Consider the following 21,229-nt stretch of genomic DNA (forward strand, 5'->3'; position numbering starts at 1 on the left):
TGTTTATTCTGTTTTTACTTTTACATGATTGTTATTTATGTATATATTTTTACTGATTCGAATATTTACTTTATTCAATTGAAAAGTTACAATGAGATATTTAAAATGATAAACAAAATATGGCAAAATTGTAGACTAAACTTGATAATTGCTTTAAGAGCTTGGCACAAAGAAAGTAGTTAGATAATTTTATAGATAATTGATGTACGACTGGCATAGGCACTGAGAGTTCTTGGTGGGGGCCAGTATGAAGCTTAGTACTCTCAGTGTTAGATCGATGCCAGGTCGATATTTTCCATAGATTTGTTCGTTTTAAGTTTGTTCGTTGTGGGATAAGTCCTTTAAATCGTTTAGCAGTTGTCATCGTCATCATTCGGGCGGGTTCAGGTTTGTGGACAGGTACCCTGCCAGATGTCACCGTACACCATATTCGGTGTAATTTTCACGTGCGTCTTGTTAATCTCCACCTTAGAGATGCAACCCTTGAAGGGTTTACGGGTCTTGATACCCGGTGCCTTCTGGAAGGCACCGTGTCCGCCCATAAAGAGTGGACGATTTGTTTTGGTTATAACGGAACCCTCGGTGCCCACACTTGGCGTGGAGCTGATGTAGTCGACGGCAATATTGATGACGAATTTGGACTTAATTGCCTGGACATTACGCCATTTGCCGTCACAGAAGCTGCCCTCATTGGGCAGAGTGTAACTGGTGACCAATAAGTTCTTGGAATCCGATTTGACAGTGAAGATCAAACTGTTGTTGACTAGCTCCAATATCAAATACGAATTCTTGCCATGCACCGAGAAGAGTAGACCATCCGGTTCGCGGGGCCGGAAATCAAAGCTAATGGTGATCTCAGAGCCCACAGCGAAGCGATCCCATAGCTTCACATATGAGTTGGGCCGATGGAAGAAGAAGCCCTGCTCCACCTGCTCACTACATGGAACCACATTGACGCGGGTCGGCTCCGTTTCCAAAGGCATGCTATGGAACTTGATGTCCTTGAGGCAACCATTGTAGTAGGAGGTGTTGCCACCAAAGGATGTGGCCAACTTCAATTGCGGCTCCACGTATTTGTTGATGCCACCCACATAGATTGGATATTTGACAATAAATGTGGGCGCTGCCTTGTTGCCATCAAGATCAACGGAACCCTTTTGCTCCTGACCATCGATGCTTAGGCTAATCTTGCGATTGGTTCGCACAAACTCCACAGTGTGCCAGGCGCCATCATTCAATTCCACCTCACTGACAATTTTAGCTGCTATCGAATCGCCCAAACGCATCTCATGGAAGACAATGCCATCAAGTAGATAGACAGCAATGAAATTCTGATGATACTCATCGGCGGCATAGAAGAGCAAACCATCCGGATAGGTTGTGCGGAAGCTAATGCTTGCATCGTAATGACGACGTAATTTCACCGGCAACGAATTGATCTCCAGACGCTGATCCACTAGCGAATAGAAACGATAGCCAGCATCGGCAAAGTCCACATCATAGTTGGGATTTGTGGGCAATTTGCAGCGATCATCTGTTGGCAGATTTAATTTGGGTGTTGGACGTGGCTTGGTCACTAGAGTTCTTTCTGTAGTCGGTGGTCCCAGTGGTGGCAGTGGATCCTCTTCAACAAATGTATTTGGTATTGCTATTGTTGTGGTTGTTGTGGTCGGTGTTGGTGTGGTGCTAGTGGTCGTTGTTGTAGTTGTGGTGGTGGTGGTGGTGCTTGTTGAACTGCTGGTGGTTGTCGGACGCGTCACGGGTTGAGGTTGAGGTCTTTGATACGGTTCTAGCTCATTTGTGCCGCTTGGATAGAATATGGGCACTTGATCGGGTTCATATACTAGTGAAGAGAAAAGACAATGAAGACGATATCCACTCTGTGGCTAGATTTAACTTACCTAATATATCTGGTGAACAGTTATTAATATTGCCATTCTTCTTTTCAGCACTATCGGCAAAGTTAATGATCTCCTCATTGACAGTCACATCGCTGATGCAACCCACAAAGTAAGCTAATGTGGAGAGAGCTCCCTTGGGTGGTTGATAGCTATCGGGTAGACCACCAAAGAATATATCTCCGCCTTGTATATTCAATGCAGCTGGAGGAGCAGGTAAGCTGAAATCAACAATAAGAGTAATAAACATTAATAAGAGGAGTTCTATGTGCAATAAATCTTAGTGTATTCGTACCGAGCATCCTCCAGCAGATCATCATCCGCCGAAAGTCTCAATTGATTTGCATTATGAAGCACGGTGACCACATGATCTTCACCATCATTGAATTGTCGCTCATGGAGTACCAACTCACTTCCTTGACTGCGTAGCGTTAGATAACCATTGTCCAAGGTCAGACCGATAGTCGAACTCTGGTCATGATTGGTGGCATAGAAGAGAACACCCTCAGGTTGTCGGGTCTTGAACTTCAAGACCACATAGAAACTATTATCGGATGTGATATTCGCTGTGCGCAGATAGCCATACTCATTGGGAGCAAACGATACGACCATGGAGAATTTGTCGGGGCAACCCTCAACGACACCAGAGCTATTCAAGATTTTGGTTAGATCCACTTTGTAGCCCGAAATGGTTACATCATCGATGCAGCCGTCAAAGTTTTGTTTCACAGTCTCCGAATGATTCGGCCTATTTGGATGGCCACCGAAATACATGACCTTCAGCTTGGGCATATGCTCCTCGGTTCCCTCGGGAGCGTTGTCCTTGGAAAGCACGACATCGTTGACCTTGAGCAATCCTTCTCGACCATCTCGCTCGGCAATAACACTATGCCATTGGTTGTTGTTGTAGCGATCATCTGAGCCCAGTGAGACCAACTCATTGCCCAATTTGAAACGGAAGAAGACGGCGCCATCGACCAGCTCAATTGACATATAATTCTTATCTCTGCCATAGAAGAAGAGCAAGCCATTGGCAGCATCCTGGGCGGCCTTGAATTTGAATTGTACGCTCGATCGGCTCTTGAAGTTAATCATGGAGGCATCCAGTTGGGCATAACCGTTACCATTGAAACGTAATCCAGTAACAGGCAACTGATCCTCGATCAGCACTGAACGCATTTCGGCACCCTGTTTATTCTCCTCGCCATAGACAAAGTTCCAGAGACCAACAGGCTCATCGCCAATCTTGAGATCTTCAATTTCACCATTGAACGAATTCGAGCGTATGTCATCGGGCACCGTGAAGTCCGAAGGTCCCGGATAGCCGCCGACAAATAGACGACTATTACGATCGACATGCAAGACATTTTGAGAGCCAACCAAATAACCCGATTTCGTATGATCAACAATTTTGCCATCGGGCAATTCTTCGCGGATTGTCAGCTTGGCATTGGAACCCACACGCTCGACGACAGCCTGATACCAATTGCCATCGGAGACATATTTATCACTGGTGATGCGTTCCGGTCCATTACCCAAGTCGATGGTCAATATGGGATAACCATTAAGGATCTCCAGGGCCACAAAGTCATTATTCTTTTGTGTGGTCTTATTATCGTTGCCCAAATAGAGAAGGAACCCATTCGAATCATTGGTACGGAAGAGTGTCGACATTTTCGTTTTGGTGGCCAACAGTTTTGCCTTCTCGGGTGTCTTCAATTCAAGTACAGTGCTGGGCTTAAACTTAACACCGACCTTAATATTGTTGGCAACCTGTCGAGCTGTCTCAATTTGGCGTCTCAAGTTCTCAATATCCTGTCCCAATTGTTGTGTAAGCTTGGCCGCATTCTGTTGCTGGATCTCAATGTTATCGGCTAGTAGAGCCATTTTCGGTATATTCGTATCGACATTGTCCAATTGGTTCGATGCCTGAGTTATATCCTTCTGAGTCAAATCCACATCGCGATTGATGGCCTGAGCTGTCTCCAGTTCTTTGGGCGTTTGTTTGCTCACAGGTTCCAAGATTTCCAAAACATTTTGTAGGATTTCCAATGCACCGCTGGCGTTAGTATTGGAGTTCTTCCACATATCCCTTTGGGTTTCAGCTGGCAGTTGTTTAATCAAGATATTAATGTCCTTCAATTGCTGTTCCGTGGCCGCATTTAATTGGGAAATCTCTTGCACTTTGCCAGCTGAATTATTCAGGCGTGGCTCAAGATCGTCCTGAACCTTCTGAAGGCTTTGTCGTGCCTTTTGCAAGAGATCAGCAGAACGCTTATCGGCATTTCCGGCGCGTTCTTCAATGCCATCGGTTATACTTGTGGCATTTCCGGCTGCTGTTATGGCATCTTGACTAAATTGCTGAGCAGCATCGACAGCTTCCACAATTGTGGTATAGGCGGTTGCTGCCTTCATCGCTGGATCAGCACTAGCTGTCATATCCTCATATTGCAGTGACAAATCCATGGCATTGTGAGTTAAGAAGGCCGCCTTTTGTATAGCCTTCTCGGCCAATTCATCGGCTTCCTTGTGCTGTCCCTCACGCAGTGGCAAATCTTCGTCGACATTTTTATTGACGCCGCTCAACTCCTGGAGAGCTCCACGTAGACTTTCTAGTTTCTGATTAATCTGATTCAATGTCAAGTCACCGTTGATGAGATAATTATTCGAATCCTTGATATTATTCTCCGCCTGTTGTTGCTGCTCGGACACGGTATCGAATTTGGAATTGTCGTATGACTTCTTGTTAGCCACATTAAGGCGTTCCACATCGACCAATTGATTTTGAGATTGTTCACTCCAATTGTAGAGATCCTCCAGTTTATCACTGAACTCGCCAATGTCGTTCTTGAGAGCATTCAAAATGCGGTTTTGTTTCTTGATTGGTTCCACTAAGGCGTCTACCTCCTCGAATTGCTGACGGGCCTTGTTCAGAACATCCTCATTAAGGGCCACCTCAATTTGTGTTGCATTTATTTGTCCCAGTACGCGTTGAGCCTCCTCTAATGCGGAATCAATTTTGGTACTGGCCGTGGCTTCGAGATTTTCGGATAGATTTTCGACTGCATCAATGGCCTGCTTAGCCTTGGCAACACTCTCGAGAGCCTTCTCATGGACAGTGGTAACATTGCTCAAGAGAATACTTGATCTCTCACGTATATCAAGGGCATTGTTCAAGGTCTGATTGACCTGCTTGGCATAGGTTTTGGTAGCCGCTTCCAGTTCGCTATTGACCTTCTTCGAGGGACTCAAATTGACACTTGTGGGATCAAGGGCCTTGACCTTTGGTTCCAAATCATCGGCCAATAAGTCGTAGTAGTTCAGTTTCTGGCTGGTAAAGAAAGCCAATGTAACACTTTGGAAATCTTCCAGAACACCATCAATTTGATAACGCATACGATCGGTGACATCGAGTAGAGCATGATGACAATTGTTGCACTCTATGCAGCCCTCGTCCTTGATAAGGACCCAACGATTGGGGCACGCATCACATCTATCGCCAATGACTCCTGGCAAGCACTCGCATTGTCCATTGAGGGGATTGCAGCCGAATCCTCTGGAGTAACCCTGATTGCAGTTGCATGGTGTGCAACCATCCTTATGATATTTCCAATGATCGACAGCACAACGATCGCATTGACGACCCGTGACGCCTGGCTTGCAGGCACAGTTGCCATTATGATCATCACACTGTGTAGAATTGGAGGCAGCACCACAATCGCAGGCTCGACAACCCACGCCGGAAGAGAAGCCATAGTGATCTGGCTTGCAGCGGTCGCAACGCTCACCGATAACATTGTCATGGCAGGTACATTGTCCCACATGAGGATCACACTCCAGAGTGCCCACCTCTTCGCAATCGCAACTCTGACAGTTCTTCAGTTCGACGGCATCACCAAAGTATCCAGGGGCACAGAGATTACATGCCGTGCCAGAGGTATTATTTAGACAGCGCAGACACTCACCAGTGCGGGTATCACAGGATCCCTGCTCCAGAGGATTGATGTTGCCCGAGCACTCGCATGGCTTGCAAATATCTCCCGGGCTTTCTGGATTGCCATAGAAACCATTAGCGCAGGATTCGCAACGTGGTCCCGTATAACCAGGCAGACATTCGCAATGGATTTCATTGCCAGACTCCGAAATCTCACAGCTGGTGGCAAAGTTATTCGAATCGAATGGCAGGGGGCAGGCACAGATCATGCAGTCGTGCGGTGAACCATTTGTGGCATTACCATAATAACCAGCCACACATTCCTCGCAATGATCTCCACGAGTGCCATGTTGACACTCCTTGCAGATGCCGGTGGCACAGTCGCAGGTTTCGGCATGACCATTACATTCGCATGGAATACAATAGCCGCCATATGGACCATTGGGATCCCGATAATAACCTGGCGCACAATCCTCACACGAGTGACCCGAATAACCGGGTGGACAACGACAACTTTCGACAGCCAAGAATTGGTATTCACCGGTGCCATCGGCATCCTCATCGGCCAGGGTCAAATACACATTTGAGAGCTGAGTGACCAATGTTTGTTCCCAATAATTGGCACGTATCAAAATCGATTTCAGATCCCTCAAAGCCATCATAAAGTCAGCTCGGCTAACCGGTTTGCCTGTTAATGTTTCGAAATTGTTCTCAATCATTTGCAAGCGATTTTGGAAGGGCAAATTACTGCTCGGCTGCTCATAACTCTGATGCACCAATATATGATCTTTGCTCATCAGAATGACATCAGGAGCCACTATCGATTTACCATCGAATCCTGAAGTGAAATACAAAGTGTAGGCCAAGTCTCCACCATAAGCAGATATATGACTATTCTGATTGAGTAGATAATCCAGGACACCGAAATAGGCCACTCTCTGATCGGTCATATCGCGAAAAGAGAAATCCGCTTGCAAGGTTGTCTCATTGATCACCAACTCTGATTGCGGTATGCCCCAGATATCAAGTTCAATTGTATTATTATTGAACTCCGCCGAACTGATTGACACCTCCTTGAGCAAGCTGACATTGTAGACTCTGAGATAGGCACTGTCACATCTCGATGTTTTGCCAAAGCAGAAGCATGTGGTGCAACCATCCGGATTGTTATCTTGCAGATTGTATGTGCCATCAATACACTGATCACAATCCCTGCCCACGACATTCTTTTTGCAGAAACAGCTGCCATCGATCTTATCGCAAACTTCCAACTCAGTTCCTGGCTTATGGCATGAGCATTGACCGCAGCGCGGGAATTCATAGTAACCATGAGCGCAGACATCACAGGCACGTCCCTCGATATGATCGCGGCACTCGCAAGTTCCATTGAACATGTCACATTGTGTATTGCCATTGGTTATGCCCAGATAATTGCAATTACATTCCTCACAGCCGATCACCTGATGGAAACCATACGTATTTGGAGCACATTTCTCGCACAGATCACCAATCACATTCGGTGGGCACATGCATTCACCCGTGGTGGGTTCACACATGGCACTGCTGGGACATTCGCAGCGTTTGCAATCGGGGAAGCCATAGTAGCGACTCTTACACGAACCACACTGACGTTCAATCACGTTCGGTTTGCATTGACACTGACCACCAAATGGGTGACATTCAAAACTAGTCGATCCCGCATAGTCACAATTACATGGTAGTGCACCACTATTGTAGTCAGCAGTCAGGGAGAAAACGGCCTTCTTGCAGAAATCACTGGCATTATGGGTAATATGGAAATGATCGTGTCCACAATTTTTAATGAATTCCTTTGTCTGATCGAAAGTCTCTTCGACCAATAGATCATCGTTATATTGATCGACAGGGACCACAACCAAATAGTCCAGCCAAACACTTTGTGGATAATTGTTCTAGAAAAACCCAATAAGATTCGGTTTAGTAACATTTACTAACATTTAGTTTAACTTGCTATTCTTACCGTAATCGTAAATTTGAATTCATCATCAATATCGAACCACCAGTCGCCACCATTGGGTCGTATAACACCCCGACAACCGGAACTCGATGGACAATGCTGGATGTCGAATTTGCCATCATATTGATTCTTGCCGGCTGTTAGAGTGTAAACCACCTGATATTTGGGATGACTGGGCTGATAGTATTTAACCAAAATCACATAACGTCCTGGTTCGGCGACCTTTGATCTGCAGAAAGCCAAAGTCGAAATAAATCAACCACCCAGAGTAAATAGAATCATTTGAGGATTAACTTACTCAATCACTATGGAGCCCTCGTTTTTGCTATCCAAATTGACCAATTTAACACGCTCATCGAATGCCGCATATGGTGGCTTATTCAAAGCAATGCGATCCTCATGATCGGTTTCAAATTCAATTTTCTTTGAATCGGGCACCGAACGGAATTTCGGTGTGGCACATTGTCCATTGTGTATAACACAAACGGGGCTGGGATTGATATAATCGATGGACCATTTCTCCACTGGAATGGCTGTAACTGAAATGATAGCCACGCGATAGACGTCATCGATATCGGCCTGAAATAGAAATGTTTAATTAATTCAAATCCAATTCGTTCTATTGTTAAATCAACTTACGTAAATGGTGACAGGTACAGCATCATCCTTGTTTATATAGAAACTCTTCTCACGTCCATCATCATTGACGGGTGTACGGCAGACGGTAGAGTATAGACAAGGATATAGGAATACCGTTGTCTCAGTCTCATCCTGTTGACCCACACGCAAACTGACGAAATACGGATCCGCATAGTTTCGCTCGCTAATGTAATCGATGACAAAGATATAACGACCGCTATGTGGCACATTGATCTTGTAGTTCAATTCCTTTTGGGTGTTACTCAATACCGGAATTTCACCGACATGGCCAATTATCTCAAAATGCTCTGGATCACTGTACACTTCCAAGGCATCGTCATCGCTGTTCAGCAAGGTGGCAGGCTCAAATGTATCCACGGAAGCATATTTATAATGACGACACAATTCCATGTTGCCCAATTCACAAGGATTGGCAATGTGGCGAGTGAGGATCGATGCCTCATAATAGGCAGCCGGCAAAAGGACAAAGTAATCCAACATAACATTCTTATTGGCCTTGGTGGTAAAGACATAACGGCCAGGGTCAAGGACTACGGCTGAAGGTTTACTACCCTTGGGACCGGCCACAGTGACAAATTCTGGTTCAGTTGTTGGACGCAATAATACCTTAACGCTGCAAAGTAAAAGTTAAGAGAGAGAGGGGGAGAAAGAGAGAGTAAGTGAATCTGTGTGTGATAGAGAGGGCTTCCACTTACTTTTGATCAACCTCTTGGGGATTCTCCGACTGTATAAGGATGCTTGCAGTGACATTCTGTTCATTGGGATTGACATAGCGGATGACAATGCGATAGACAGATGATTTGAATACTGTCAATTCATTGCGCACTTCATTCTGAATATCGTTAAAGACAGCATAGCCCTTGCTACTGAAGCCTGGGAAATCCGATTCATCGTATTGATAACGCATCTGTGCTCCCGATGGCTGAGAGCCATCCTCATACTCGTATTGGAATTGATGTAGAGTGGGGAAATAATGTGTGGTCAATGGCTGGGTACAGGCTCGTCCCGTTACACGGGGATGACACTTGCACTGTCCGCTGTTCTTATCACAATCGGTTTTCCATGAACCACCCACATCGCAATTGCAATCCTTACAGCCGAACAGTGACGAACCATCCAGATCGTAAGTGCCATCCTTGCACTCCTTACAACGGCGACCCTGAGTGTGCGGCTTGCACGGACATTGACCCGATTTGGATGCGCATGTATCCAACGCGGAGATGGTGCCATCTGTCCAACAGTCACAGTTTTGACAACCATCCGGATTACTGATATTCAGATTCCAATATTGCGGTTTGCATTCATCACAAATGCGTCCAGTTACACGCTCCTTGCACTTGCACAATTCACCCACTGGAACCGAACCACAGCCAGCAAATTTGTCAATAACACCAGCTGGATCACAGTTGCAATCCTCACAGCTGGGGAAATTGTAGAAACCCTCTTTGCACGAATCACACTGACGACCATCGAAGTTTGGCTGACACAGGCACTGGCCATCGTCGTTACATGTGACACCCTCGGCGCCATGCAAATCGCAATGGCAGGCTATAAGAGAGTCATAAAGTCATGAAATAAATTCCATAACCGAAGAGAGTTTGCTAGTACTTACGTAGACAATCCGGATAGCTATAATAACCGGCACTGCACAGCGTACACTGACGGCCAGCAAAATTAGTCAAGCAATTACATTTGCCCGTATTATCGCAAGTAATGGCCGAACTTCCGGTTGCCGAGCAATTGCAGGGTTTACAATCGGGATAATTGTAATAGCCAGGCAAACATTGATCACAACGTGGACCACCGAATCCTTCACGGCAAATACATTGACCCGACTGCTTGTTGCAAATCTCCGACTCGGTTCCCTGATTATCGCAATCGCAATCTGGAGTGTGTAAAATCATTTGCTACTAACTTTACTTTTCCATCACCTCTTCCTGCTAACTACTTACACAGACACTGGGGATAGCTGTAGTAGCCATGTTTACAGCGTTCGCAATTGTCACCGCCAAAATTGGTTAAGCACTTGCATTCACCCGTATTCACATCGCAATCATTGGTAATGGAACCCAGTTTATTGCACTCGCAGGCCTTGCATTCGGGGAAACCATAATAGCCTTCGGCACACTGTTTGCAATAGGGTCCAGCGAAGTTGATTTTGCACGGACATTGCTCTCCGCTCTCGGCTTCGCAGTGATAGCCATTGGTGCCATTCAAATTGCATTCACATTCCCGGCAATTCGGATAGCCATAGTAGCCATAGGCACAGGAATCACAATTTGGTGGCTGGAAGGCAGCACGGCACTCACAATTGCCAGTCTCCTCTTCACAGTGCCCCGTCGAGTAGAAGAAGTCACATTGGCAGGCTAAGAAAAGAGACTAGAATGCTTATCCAGATTTCAAGTCTTGATTTCTAGAACTTACGACTGCAGACATCGGTTTCATTCCAGTATTTGCCTTTGGGGCGATAATACTTGGGTTTACATTTGTTACAATTGGTACCCACAGTGTTGTGCTGACAGTTTTTACAAACGCCACCGCCATCATAATTGCTATTAAGTGATTTATAGAATTAGGAATTAGAATGTCAAATTTTGTTAAGTTCCTTACCCATGAATATCAAGAGAAAGACCCTTCCGATTGACCGTTTCATCGTACTCACATTCATTGCTATGTCCATGACAATTGCAAGCTGTTTCATAGAGAAATTAGGCAACTTGGATTAACTAATAAGTGGGAAAATGGGAGGGGAAAATCTTTTGGCTTCACTTACGTTCACAGACAAAGGGACGAGCATTGGTATTTTGACGCCATTTCTTTTGCTCGAAGCCCGGACAACATTCGTTACATTGAATTCCACATGTGTGATGTTGACAACGACAGGCTAGAATCCTCACCGGACTCTTGGGATCCTTGACATCACAGGTATCGGCATGACCATTGCACATGCAACGACCACCGATTGATATATCCTTGATGGAATAGAAATAACGACGTGTCACTGTGGGATCCTGACGAGCCACTGACATTAAATGACCCAATAGATTCTTGGTACGCAACAAACGTATGCGGACATTTGTAGCACGTGTCCATTCCTGCAGCACGGTTGAATTGAAATAGTTTGTGGAGCTTGGACGTTCGTTGAGCAACATCACGGGAATTTCACCATTCTCTAGCGGCACAATCTTTGAGTATTCCGTGGTGCAAATTACATCATCATCTCGGGTTATTGGCTTATAGGTATCCTTGCCAAAATATGTCTCACAATCGGCGGGTGTGTCCGAAAAATGTTGCCAAGGTGTCCAGGTTTTGCCATAATCCGTTGATTTTTCCAATGTCCAGAGACCAGGACGGGGTGAATTACCCATACGTATAAAAAGGTATGCCACATGGAATTCCTATCAAATAAAATTGCCGCCTTTATATTTTTTTTTGTCTTGATCTTGGCTGCCCCTTCTAAAAGAGACCATCCTAATTGTAGTGTTTTCCAACAGAAGCAGCAAATTCATTGAAATTTATTAGCTTAGTGTGCACACACACACACACACACACACACAAATGCGATAGGGAGACAGTATGAGATCACTGACATAGCAAATAACATCATGTTCATGTGCCCTGGACACATCTAAGAAACAAATTTTTAGTCTTGTCTTCACTAAATGTTTGTTTATACTCTTCTGTTTGCTTTTTTGATTTGAATATAATTGAAAAAAAAAATTTAAAAATGAAGAATATCAGCTAGTCCTCGATATACCCTATAAAAGTCTTGAAAAGGAAAATGAAACCATAAAAATTACTCAAATTCTTCACTGTTAGCTAAAATGTTGGTAGCTCTAAATGTTGCTAACTCAAAAATGTTGCTGGCAAGTTACCAATTTCTCATTGTGTGATGAATAAAAAAACCAATCAATAACATTTAAGATGCTCATCCAATTCAATTGCCTTAATATGCCCCATTCCCTTGCGTCTATGTAGGGTAAAGTCATGAAGTCAGGGCTGGACTCTTGCAACAATGAAATCAACTTGATGTTAATTAGTCGAACAAAAAAAAAAAAAAAAGAACCGCTCCTGACTATATGGCATCCAACATATGTACATATGTGGTCGAAGCAGATACACACATCTGGATGCATGAGTACATTCAGATACAAATTGTTTTGGCTTTGCTTTGGTTTGTTTACGCCATGATATCATTTTGCATAAACATAAAGTTCATTTATGTACTACATATGTATGTATGTATGTATATATGCTAATTATGTTTAACTTCTGCAATCTATTCTGAGTTCATATGCTGCTCTCATGTACACTATACATAGTTTACTTGTTGTTTTTTCCCCCACATATTAAGATCATGCACATTTCTTAATTGCAATTTGACTACAATTGCAGTTTTGGTTTATGTGTTTCTTTGGAAACGATGAGCTCACATTATACTTGGTGTTATTTTAGCTCAACAATTTTAAAGTCATGTCGGAATTGAAATTAAGAAAAATCTTTTTTAGAGCGTTTCCGTTGCACAAGCGATAAGAAACAGCTTTGTGTGTGACCCCACAAGTTCCCCTTTTTTTCTTATTGTTTTTGTATTAAATGTAGCACAAGATAAGCATTCAAGAATGAGACTACTATAGTTGCTATATGCTCGTTTCGTTCAGACTATGTTCTGCTGATAAGTAAGGAAAGACTAAGACCAATTTATGTCGCATGCTGGGGAACTGAAATACAAAAAATGGTCGTCTTTGGCTTATCGCACTTAACAAAAAAAACAGAAAACAGAAACAAAAATCGAAACAGAGTCAATGCTCCACGTTCTTAAGCAAAAGCTGTAAGCTGAAACTTAGTTTCGGGTACATATGTATGTATATGTTTGTATGTACATACATATACATGTACATACATATGTATATATGTATTTTCAAGCTGATAAACCTCAACTCCTGCTATAGAATTTGACTAGCTCAGCAACATAAATTTTTGTTCCTCTTTATGTTGTATTTTTTTTTTTTTGCTGTGTCGCCTTTCAAAATGAAAACCCCATTAAAATTGTTTTCAAATTTTACGATCGTCCAAAGGAAAAAGATTCATGTTGTGTGTGTCTGTTGCATCCCATTTACCACATCTTTCATGCGCTCTCCCATCTCTTTTTTTTCTCTCGATCTTGTCTTCTTTTGTTATTCTTCGTTTTACCTGTTCAAAATTGATGGTCAAATTGACTTCATTGAATTTCATGCCTCGAGATAGAGGGGGACTCTGCCACCAGGCCTCAGTGCCATCAATTGCATTCTCTGGCGGATGATTCTTCTCCGGCGTATTGGGATCACAATAATCGCAGACCTACAACACATGTTGAGAATAGAATTGTGAGATAATTTTTTTTTATTTTTGGGATATTTTTAGAGTTCCAATTTGAATGTTGAGCACATGTGTTGAGGAAATTTCTTCTGTATGTATACCATAAAAAAGAAATTTCGGTTTTTCGGTTTTTTTTTTTTTTTTTTTGGGCGTTGTTAGAGAAGTTGTAGAGGCGATTTTACCTGTCCCTGTATAACCGAATAGTCGATATGATCGTTTTCTGTATTGGCTCCCACCAATTTACAATAAAGTTCGGGTCCGTCGGTATCCTGTCCGCAAGTGGCTGTGGCATAGATTTTTCGTCCTGTGGCCAAATTGAAGTAAGGCGGAGTCAATTCCGCTGCGCAACATGTGATGAGCAGACCAAAGGCCAAAGCCCTGGTCCAGCCCACACCCAAACCCATCGCACGTAATCAATCCCGTGCAAGTGGGGCGGGGGAAACGTCCTGTCTAAAGATCACTTCCGGTTGTTCGGGTTTCAGTTCTTTTCGAGTATACTCTTTCTTATGTATTCCACTTTCTTATCACTTTTCTAGACATACATATATGTTCTTCGTTTATGATTTCACTTTCTTTTTTTTCAATTCGATTCCTTCTTCTTGTTCCAGAGACCATCCAACCGCACTGGATGGCTCGTCGTGAGCAACTGAATCCAAGTCCATTTTTCGTAGCGGGAAGTTTTCCTCGATCATAAGAACACATACATACATACATATGTATACACACACACACACACACACACACAAACCCAAAAGTATCTGATGGATTCGTTTTATTTGCTGGAGCTGGCTATGCGGTTTCGGCTCTTTAGTTTCGTTTTCATCTTCGGCAATCCCGTACAAAAATTTATTACTTCATCACCAGCTGAGATAAAGATATTTTTTTTGGTTTTTGTTTTGCTTTGCTCGTTTGTTTATTTTACAGTCTCTCCCATCTCCGCCTTACCGGCCGGCTTTCAACAGACAGAAAGAAAAAAAGAGAAAAACTGGTTTCCCTCCCCCTTTTTCCTCTCTCTTTCTCTCTCTGCCTGTCTTTCAATTGATCAATCGATTTGTTTCTCTGTTTGTAATCTTTGAGTGTCTGACATCAATCACTTTTTTGACTAGTCTCTTGATCTTCGTTGCGAAATGTGAAAAGGTGCGAAAATTGGCAAAAACCATCAACAGATATTCTTAGTCAAGATTAGAATTTGGCATATTTTAAAAATTTTCATAGCCTACTTTGGGGATTCCATTTATGTAGAAGGGGAACCCACTGAGAATAAATTCAGTCCAATAAATGAACGGGAAACGAAAGCGAAAGGAGATATCAATAAGTATCAAATAAATGTGTTGAAATCGAAAACTTTAAGAAAAAAATCCAACAATATAAACTTATTTAAGTAATTTTTATATAATATGTAATGGATTATTCGGTCTCACACAATTTTAACTCAATATTATTTTCTTCTATTACAGATTTCCTCTTGACTTTTGGTAAGTTATTTTCGAAAATTAAAATTAATTGTTGTAAAGTATTTATATTTATTTTTTATATATTTTTTAAAACATTCACACATTTGAGAAGGAATTAAACCTTTCCCGGTTTTTGTTTTGTCGCGAATTCTGAAATTCCTTTCAGCATTTTCGATGTCGCTCTCGAAACGCTCTATTTGCCCCACTCAAAATATATGGCCAATCACTTATGCATATTTGCTTAATTAAAATGCAATTTATTTTACCAATTAAATTAAATAATAACGATAGAAAACGCATTACCTACAATGCATAACCATTTAACACTTGCAACTTTGAGTTCCGTTTAGCCAAAAGTGGAACAATATGAGCATTTTTTTGGAGATGTTTTTTTCGGTTTTTTTTTTTTTTTTTTTTTTGGAATTAGCCTCGCCTAAAGTTCTTACGGTCTAAAGCAAAAGTGTGCGTGTCTGTAAAATGAAACCGAAGGTGAATAACATGTTCGATTTTAACAAAACATAAACAAAAAAAAAAAAAAAAACAAAAACTCGCTTTGAAAAACTCGATAAAGCAAAAATAACACATGCAATTTCATTTCAGTGTTCAGTGTTTCAGCCCACTGAAACTTGAAGTTTATTGCTATAACGATTAAAGCCCCAAAAGGAGAAGAAATAAAGCAAAGCAACAAAAAAGAAACCAGCTAACTGCTTAGAGCCAACTGACAACTGCCAAGAGCCAAGAGCCAAAGAGCTGAGTTTTTGAAAATCACGATCAAAACACAAAAAATTGTGCAAAATTCATGACCAACGTGTGGACAGCGACGTTGCTTTTTTGGGTCTTGATGCCATGCTTCAAGAAATACGAACAGCAAAAAAAAAAAAAAAAAAGTACTAACAAGTAAAATACAACAAAAACAAAAAAAAAAAAACAAAAATCAGAGGGCTTGGACTTTGTTTTTATTTAACCGGTGTTGCTATACTCTATATTAATTGTGTAGTAAAGCGATCGGTCTGATCTTCCATGATACGCCTATTGAATGTCGTTTACTCTTAATCTTAGTTTTTAAATTGTTTTCCATTGATATATAAAAGTTGTTCTTACTTAAACACTTTGTTGTATAATGTTATCTCGTCTATAATGGCCAACAGATATAGTAATAGACCTAGTCTAAAAAGAGTCTCTCAGTCATCACAAGGATTGTGTGTGTTACCAAGTTTGGGTTGAAAATAATTATGAACATTTTGGGAAGGGTATGACCAAAAAGTAGTCAAAAAGAAAGAAAAAAAAAAAAAACTAAACATGATCAGAAACTGGTTGCAATGACAAAAATAATTGCACTGATAAAGAGACTGAGACTTTTGCCTGCTATTTGGCCGCAGCTGAATGGCTGCAATTGAGTGTCAGAGCCGTTCAATTTCAAAGAGTTTTTGGTCAAAGTTTTATTTTGGCCTCAATTTGCAGATGCAAACGAGTTCTGATGACGTAATTCAGCATCGTTTACTGTTATTTCGCTTAACTTTATGCAATTCACGCAAATGAATAAGCTAACAAAAAAAAAAAAAAAAAAAATAAAACTAAAAATAAATATTAAAAAAAAAGATTCAAACTCAAAATGTTAATGTACATATTTTTGTTGGTATTAAAAAAAAAAAAACAAAAACAAGCAAAAACCGAAAAAGAAATACAAATAAAGAACAGCAACAACAACAAGAAATCAGGGAATTGCATCACATCGACAAGAAGTTCTTGATTTAGCTTTATTGCCCACACCAAAAAGAAAAAAAAAATATACGAATTTGATATGCTTCGATTCAACAGTGATACAATTTCTTAAAAAATGAAATTAAATTTATTAAAATACCAATAAATATACATATATAATATATATTCTTTGATTTTCAACCATTAATCTTTATTTACAAATCTGTTAATGATATTCAGATTTAGGAGTGCCTAGTTTGATTTCAACTAAAGGATCAATATTATATTTAATGCCAACTTAGAGAAGAGTTCTTGAACATTATTTGACGCAAATATTCTTTTATAATGGAGACTTCTATTCAATTATATATGATTTATCATTAAGTTATTAGATAACTATACAAAGAAACAGAAATCAGAGTGAAATCTAGCTAATTTCGGATCTTAAGTTTCCTTTTGGAGAAATACCAAAATAGGATATAAATATTCTGAATGAATTTCAATCATTTACAAATTTGCTTCACTGTGCAAGTACCAACGACGCTGTCGAAGTCGACGCGGCCGTCGTCGTCGCCGTCATCGCTTCTGTCGCCGTTCACTCGACGTTTTCACTTATTCATGATTGCATGTTTGAAGTTGTGTTCAATTTGGTTCTAAATCTCGGCGCGTGTGCATCGGCACTCCTTCTTAATCTATCTGTCTGACATGGTGCTGCTGAAAGTGATTAAATATTTAGTGGGTTAGTTTCAGACCATCAGATTATGGATATGTTATCTCCGCTTTGGATGGATAATATCTAATCACATTTCTTCTCCACCAAAAAGGTTGCGTGATACGTGTCTGCAATGAGCTATCCCAGAATATGTCATCGTTGAATAAAATGTTCAAATATCATCTATTGGAGGCGAGCTAGCGGCAAAAGGAGAAGGAAACAACGTGTAGAACTTGTTGATTGAATAGTTCAAAGCAAGTTCGTGGCTTAAATCTTTTGTTTTCATTCATATACATATATGTATATGTATATACATTTTTTTTCTATGTTTATGTGATCCAATAAAAAACCGCAAAAAAAAAAAAGAATAAACAAAACAAAGCAAAAAAACTTGCACAAAATTTATAAGCTAACGGTGTTTGATTTTGAGCTATAATTAATTGATTTAAAGTTCAAGCCGCTAATAAATTGCAATGCGAAAGGCACACAAAATAACCTTGAAATGAGAATTTTGTTCTTTTGTTAGCAATTATTTGGATGGCAGGTAACAAACTTGTAATAATTCACGGAATTTCCCCCAAAAAAAATTAATCCAATTAAACAAAAAATAAAAACCCCATTCATCTATCCTTAAAAAATGAATTTTTAATAATATTCTTAAAGAGCTTTAATTAGAAATCTGTGTATACATAGTACATGGCGTGTATATACATACACAAATACATATATTTAGGCTTTTTTTTTAGTAGTAGTAGTCGCTGTAGATTTTTGCCCCCAACGAGGTCTCATTATGACTTATTATACAAACAAACAAATATTTACAATTAAAGCCGGCTATAAACAATGCCAGCAAAAGCAGCAACAACACAAACAAATTAGCATTTCGCATCGGTGTACCCCAGTCGACCCCCCTCCCTAGTCGTTGTCGTCTCTTGTGTGTCGTCATATTTAATCATCTTAAACAAATTTCTTTAAGTAGCCAAAAAACCCCCCGTCGAAAAGGTAGGCATGGCCGGTCTTCTCTCATTTTCAAGACGTCATGAATATCTCACCCTATTAACAACCAAAAAAAAAAAAAAAAAAAAAGACAATGATTTATTTCAATTCTTGATGTAAATCTGTCTATGGTCTCGATATGCGACATTATAATACGCTGGGTCACACGTCTTTCGTGCGACATAATGGAATTTTCACTCGTGCGAATCGCATTTTGCGTCAAGCGTTCCATCGCGTTTTTGATTTTAATCCAATTATCAAAAATTTTATACATAAATAGATGTTGGAATATTGAAGTGCCGATGAAACTAAGAAATTCTACGCATATCAGGTTTATATAAACTTAAGCTTCTCATAACATCAGTGGGGCAGGTCATTCCACACACAATTTGAATCAAATTTATGAAGTTTTCAAAATTATTTGACATTTTGAGGTCAACGATCTTTACTGTTTAAATATTGTATTCAGAATTGCGAAAATTAGAATATTATCAATTTGAACTGAGAGCTATATCCTTACACTATACCCATATAGACATTCAGGTCTATACAAATTCATGTTTCATTAATAAAAAGCCTTCTTGGTTTGTATGAAGAATGCTTTTAATCAATGGAAATCTTCAATTATGCCATGAACAAATTTGCATAATATATATAAAACTGAGGATATTTTTTGCCGATCTTAAAGTGAATACTGCAAGTATATTTAAAATTGGTAAAATGCTATAAATATTGGTCAAGGGTATAAGCGAAGGTAGTCCTTCGGTGGCAGCTACTAAAGAGAAGCTCGGGCTAATTTTATAATTTTTAGCACTGATGACAACTTTAATCATTTCAAGACTATATTTTTAGATTCAACTAAAGTGATCTTTACAGGTGTTACCATGACCAGAATGTTGTTGCTTATGGTCAAGGATCTTAATGAGAATTTTGCGGATTTAGCTTCTGTTGGTTTCTATTCCTGTGTGACAAGAAAATCATAGACGATTTTGTATAAATTTAAAATATTAACTTTAATATGTCTTTAACTAATTTTATATATATAAGTACAAATTATCTATCTAAAGGATCAATCTATTCATTGCGTACAAATGATCTGCCGAAGTTGACAACACTATTGACAAAGGATAACATGGAAGTGATCATGGAGTGGGCATGTTTCGAACTATCCGTGGTGGTGGATGCAGCTTCACGTTTCTCATTCCGATTTAAGCGTAAATCATCATATTTGCGGCTCCTTTTCACTGGGACCTCGGCACTGCTAAACAGACGATCCAATCTGGGTATCACAATCTTCCTTTCGGTTTCTCCGCTGATTTCATTATCACGATCATCCTCTCTGCTAAAGTCAAAGAAGGGTAGGCCATTTGCTGTAAGAACACATAAATATTAACTCAAATGGAACTTCTATCTAAGAATAGGATAATACTTACTCATAATTATCAGCATGGAGCTGATTAGAAGAAGAGTGACCATTTGATAGAATGTGAACATTTTGGCTTGATGAGTACTTTGGAAGTGAATGCTTCGGTAGAATTGTCGTTGAACTTTATAGTGGCGGATATGCTATATATGATACGTGATAATATGGCGGAATGAAAATGGAAAGTAATACATTCATTTAATGCGCACGTTTCACCATAAAACAGTATTTGTTTTTATTATTTTATAAATTTGAGCTTAATTATTACATAGCCATAACCATAGGAGAAAATAAAATAAACGGAAATGATTTCTATTGGGTGACAACTAATACAAATAGATGGTGGAGGGCTTTGTTGGTCTTTGAGGCTTCAAATTGAACAATTCATAGGCATTATCCAATTCGGCATCGGCCATACGTTCATCGGGTACTGCTGGCGTTTGTCGATAGAGTTCTTCCCGCTCTTGATACGAGAGTCCTTTTCCAGATGATGAAGATGTTGATGATGATGACGAAGACAACGGCAAAGGATTGGCCTCACATAATCTTAAGTCTGTGAGAGAGATATGTATGTATATAGAGGCAATTGCACATTTACTAAATAAATTCACTTCACTAACCACAAATGAATAATAATAATAACATTTTTAGGACTAAAATAATGAACAGCGCGCTCTTCATTCTGTTGGCCATTGATGGAAATGGTATAATGTAAACTGACAACTGACCAACTGTTGTATTCACAATTTATATATAAGTGTCTCCGATATATGGGGAAGATCTCTTCAGCTTATTGCTGATTGGTTTTGTACGCAAAAGCCAATCGTCGGCCGAGAGATTATGCAAAATATCCCCAAAAAATAAAAAATACTAAAACAAAGAGAACACATGCAACAACAAAAAGCCGAAAAAGAAAACGACAAATACAAAAACAATAAGAAGGCAAAAAAAAAAGGCTCCGGGCGTCGTTCTGTCTCAACGGCGTCTGTAGTTTTTTTTTTTCTCTCTCAGGTGGGAAAGTACGCCAACGACATCGACTTTGGCATCGGCCATCATCGATATCATCATGATTAATAGGGCTTAAGTTGCCTACCGGTCTT

At 40.4% G+C, this 21,229-nt stretch overlaps 3 protein-coding genes across 3 annotated transcripts; 1 reads left to right on the forward strand and 2 right to left on the reverse strand.

Annotated features, from left to right (window-relative positions):
- Positions 1-46: 46 nt before the first annotated feature.
- LanA (laminin subunit alpha) lies at positions 47-14,476 on the reverse strand. The gene is made up of 14 exons (XM_068287335.1): positions 14,026-14,476; positions 13,679-13,825; positions 11,262-11,886; positions 11,099-11,180; positions 10,913-11,040; positions 10,441-10,854; positions 10,101-10,373; positions 9,184-10,036; positions 8,468-9,101; positions 8,127-8,407; positions 7,832-8,057; positions 2,194-7,763; positions 1,902-2,119; positions 47-1,843 (listed from the first exon to the last, which is right to left on the reverse strand). Exons 1-14 carry the CDS (start codon positions 14,245-14,247, stop codon positions 384-386), a joined length of 11,133 nt encoding a protein of 3,710 aa, XP_068143436.1. The 5' UTR covers positions 14,248-14,476; the 3' UTR covers positions 47-383.
- A 3,219-nt stretch (positions 14,477-17,695) lies between these two features.
- Positions 17,696-18,118, forward strand: LOC137574748 (uncharacterized). The gene is made up of 2 exons (XM_068287155.1): positions 17,696-17,737; positions 17,823-18,118. Exons 1-2 carry the CDS (start codon positions 17,704-17,706, stop codon positions 17,909-17,911), a joined length of 123 nt encoding a protein of 40 aa, XP_068143256.1. The 5' UTR covers positions 17,696-17,703; the 3' UTR covers positions 17,912-18,118.
- Positions 18,119-19,759: 1,641 nt separating this feature from the next.
- Positions 19,760-20,230, reverse strand: LOC137574671 (uncharacterized). Its single transcript, XM_068287059.1, has 2 exons — positions 20,140-20,230; positions 19,760-20,076 (listed from the first exon to the last, which is right to left on the reverse strand). Exons 1-2 carry the CDS (start codon positions 20,198-20,200, stop codon positions 19,781-19,783), a joined length of 357 nt encoding a protein of 118 aa, XP_068143160.1. The 5' UTR covers positions 20,201-20,230; the 3' UTR covers positions 19,760-19,780.
- Between the last annotated feature and the right edge of the window lie 999 nt (positions 20,231-21,229).

Source organism: Drosophila tropicalis, unplaced genomic scaffold, assembly GCF_018151085.1.
Source record: "Drosophila tropicalis isolate 14030-0801.00 unplaced genomic scaffold, ASM1815108v1 contig_463, whole genome shotgun sequence".
Taxonomy (NCBI): domain Eukaryota; kingdom Metazoa; phylum Arthropoda; class Insecta; order Diptera; family Drosophilidae; genus Drosophila; species Drosophila tropicalis.

Bases quoted from the DNA above. Each gene is read 5' to 3' on its own strand.
- LanA (XM_068287335.1), bottom strand. From the start codon at position 14,247: ATGGGTTTGGGTGTGGGCTGGACCAGGGCTTTGGCCTTTGGTCTGCTC. The intron at 13,826-14,025 runs GTAAAATCGCCT...CATGTGTTGTAG, and splicing joins ATTCGGTTATACAGGGACAG to GTCTGCGATTATTGTGATCC. The intron at 11,887-13,678 runs GTAAAACGAAGA...TTTATTTGATAG, and splicing joins TGACCATCAATTTTGAACAG to GAATTCCATGTGGCATACCT.
- LOC137574748 (XM_068287155.1), top strand. From the start codon at position 17,704: ATGGTGCTGCTGAAAGTGATTAAATATTTAGTGG. The intron at 17,738-17,822 runs GTTAGTTTCAGA...TCCACCAAAAAG, and splicing joins AGTGATTAAATATTTAGTGG to GTTGCGTGATACGTGTCTGC.
- LOC137574671 (XM_068287059.1), bottom strand. From the start codon at position 20,200: ATGTTCACATTCTATCAAATGGTCACTCTTCTTCTAATCAGCTCCATG. The intron at 20,077-20,139 runs GTAAGTATTATC...GTGTTCTTACAG, and splicing joins CTCCATGCTGATAATTATGA to CAAATGGCCTACCCTTCTTT.